At 56.6% G+C, this 1,490-nt stretch overlaps 1 protein-coding gene across 1 annotated transcript in view; it reads left to right on the forward strand.

Moving 5' to 3' along the window:
• The window catches only part of VDAG_08258 (cation-transporting ATPase), a gene marked incomplete at both ends in the record, with an annotated part of 1,790 nt that extends 1,112 nt beyond the window's left edge, over positions 1-678 (forward strand). The window contains one exon of the mRNA XM_009657635.1: positions 167-678. Within this exon, the coding sequence (XP_009655930.1) occupies positions 167-678 (512 nt within the window). The remainder of the gene's footprint in view (positions 1-166) is intronic.
• Positions 679-1,490: the final 812 nt, after the last annotated feature.

A 1,490-nucleotide genomic window follows, 5' to 3' on the forward strand; every position in this document is an offset into this window, starting at 1 on the left:
TTATTGGCTCGATCTCGGGCCAATTCGCCATCCACATTGTGACTCTCATCTACGTTGCCCGTCTGTGCGACCGTCTCGAGCCGTAAGTTTCTCACTACGTTTTGGGCAGACTCAGTTGAACAATGCTAACCTAATCGTCAGTCGCTCCGACAACGTTGACCTCGAGGCCGAGTTCTCGCCAGCCTGCTCAACAGTGCCGTCTACCTCCTGCAGCTCATCCAGCAGATCAGCACCTTTGCCATCAACTACCAGGGCCGTCCCTTCCGCGAGTCCCTCTCCGAGAACCGCGGTATGTTCTGGGGCATCCTCGGCGTCTCGGCCCTCGCCTTCTCCTGCGCCATGGAGCTCGCGCCCGAGATTAACGAGCAGATGAAGCTCGTGCCCTTCACCGATGAGTTCAAGACGACCATGACGTCCGTCATGGTGTTTGATTACGCGGCCTGCTGGACCATCGAGGTCGTCCTGAAACGCCTCTTCTCCGACTTCCGCCCCCGCGACATTGCGGACCGCCGGCCCGACCAGCTCGAGCGCGAAAAGGTGCGCAAAGCCGAGGCCATCCAGAAGCTCATCGCCGAGCAGGAGAAGGCCGAGGAGGAGAAGATTGCTGCGCTCGAGAAGCAGATTGCCGACAGGCGGCAGCAGGTGGCCAACTGGCGTCGCGGTGGCCCGGCGCAGTAGACGCATGTGCATGTGCGCCCCCTCCCTGGAGATGATGGGAGAGGGCATCACTGCCTGATGTTCTCCCTCTGGCCGTGTATAGACCTTTTTTCTGTAGATGTTGTTAGTAGACATGCATGGCATTCTAATTGATCTATCCCGCTTGTTCAATCCGGTGGTTTCGAAATGATGTATGACCATGTCGTTTCTAACGTCAAGGGCCGTCTTCATCAGGATGATCAAATGTCACAAGCGGGGCAAGTCATAGGGTCAGAAGATAGGGTACGAAGCATGTTAGACTATGGTACAGCGAGCAGACCCGAAGTCGAGCTCAAAAGAAGAAAGGGAGAAGCAGAGCCGTTCAAGGCGATTTCGCCCCCTTGCCACTATTTTTTCTCCCTCCCCCGGCATGACCATCCAGCTCTTGGAATGGCGGCCGGGGGACGGGAGCAAGATCGATTTGCTTCGAATCAGCAGGTTTCGCACCGTTCGTCATTCCCGATCCGTCCGTATATCATTATGACCATCCCATCTTTACACTCGGCACACCGACAGCAGCCCCTCTCTCTGTTGCCTGCCCTCACTTCATGAAAATAAAGAGGAGGGAAGACGAAAGGGGGCAAGGGAAGAGGGGGCGAGACGCTTATTTGGGGGGGTTGGAAGCGACAAAGGCGACACCCTTGGCAATGTTCTTCTTGAGGTCGTCGAAGCAGGCCTCGAGGAGGCGCTCCTCGACAGCGTCGACGGAGCCGACGGGGTGGATCTTCTCGACACCGTTTGTGTGCCGAGCTTGACCTTTGGAGGATAATGAAATTCGATGCCCTGGTCCTTTG

This window comes from Verticillium dahliae, genomic scaffold (assembly GCF_000150675.1).
Source record: "Verticillium dahliae VdLs.17 supercont1.19 genomic scaffold, whole genome shotgun sequence".
Lineage (NCBI taxonomy): Eukaryota > Fungi > Ascomycota > Sordariomycetes > Glomerellales > Plectosphaerellaceae > Verticillium > Verticillium dahliae.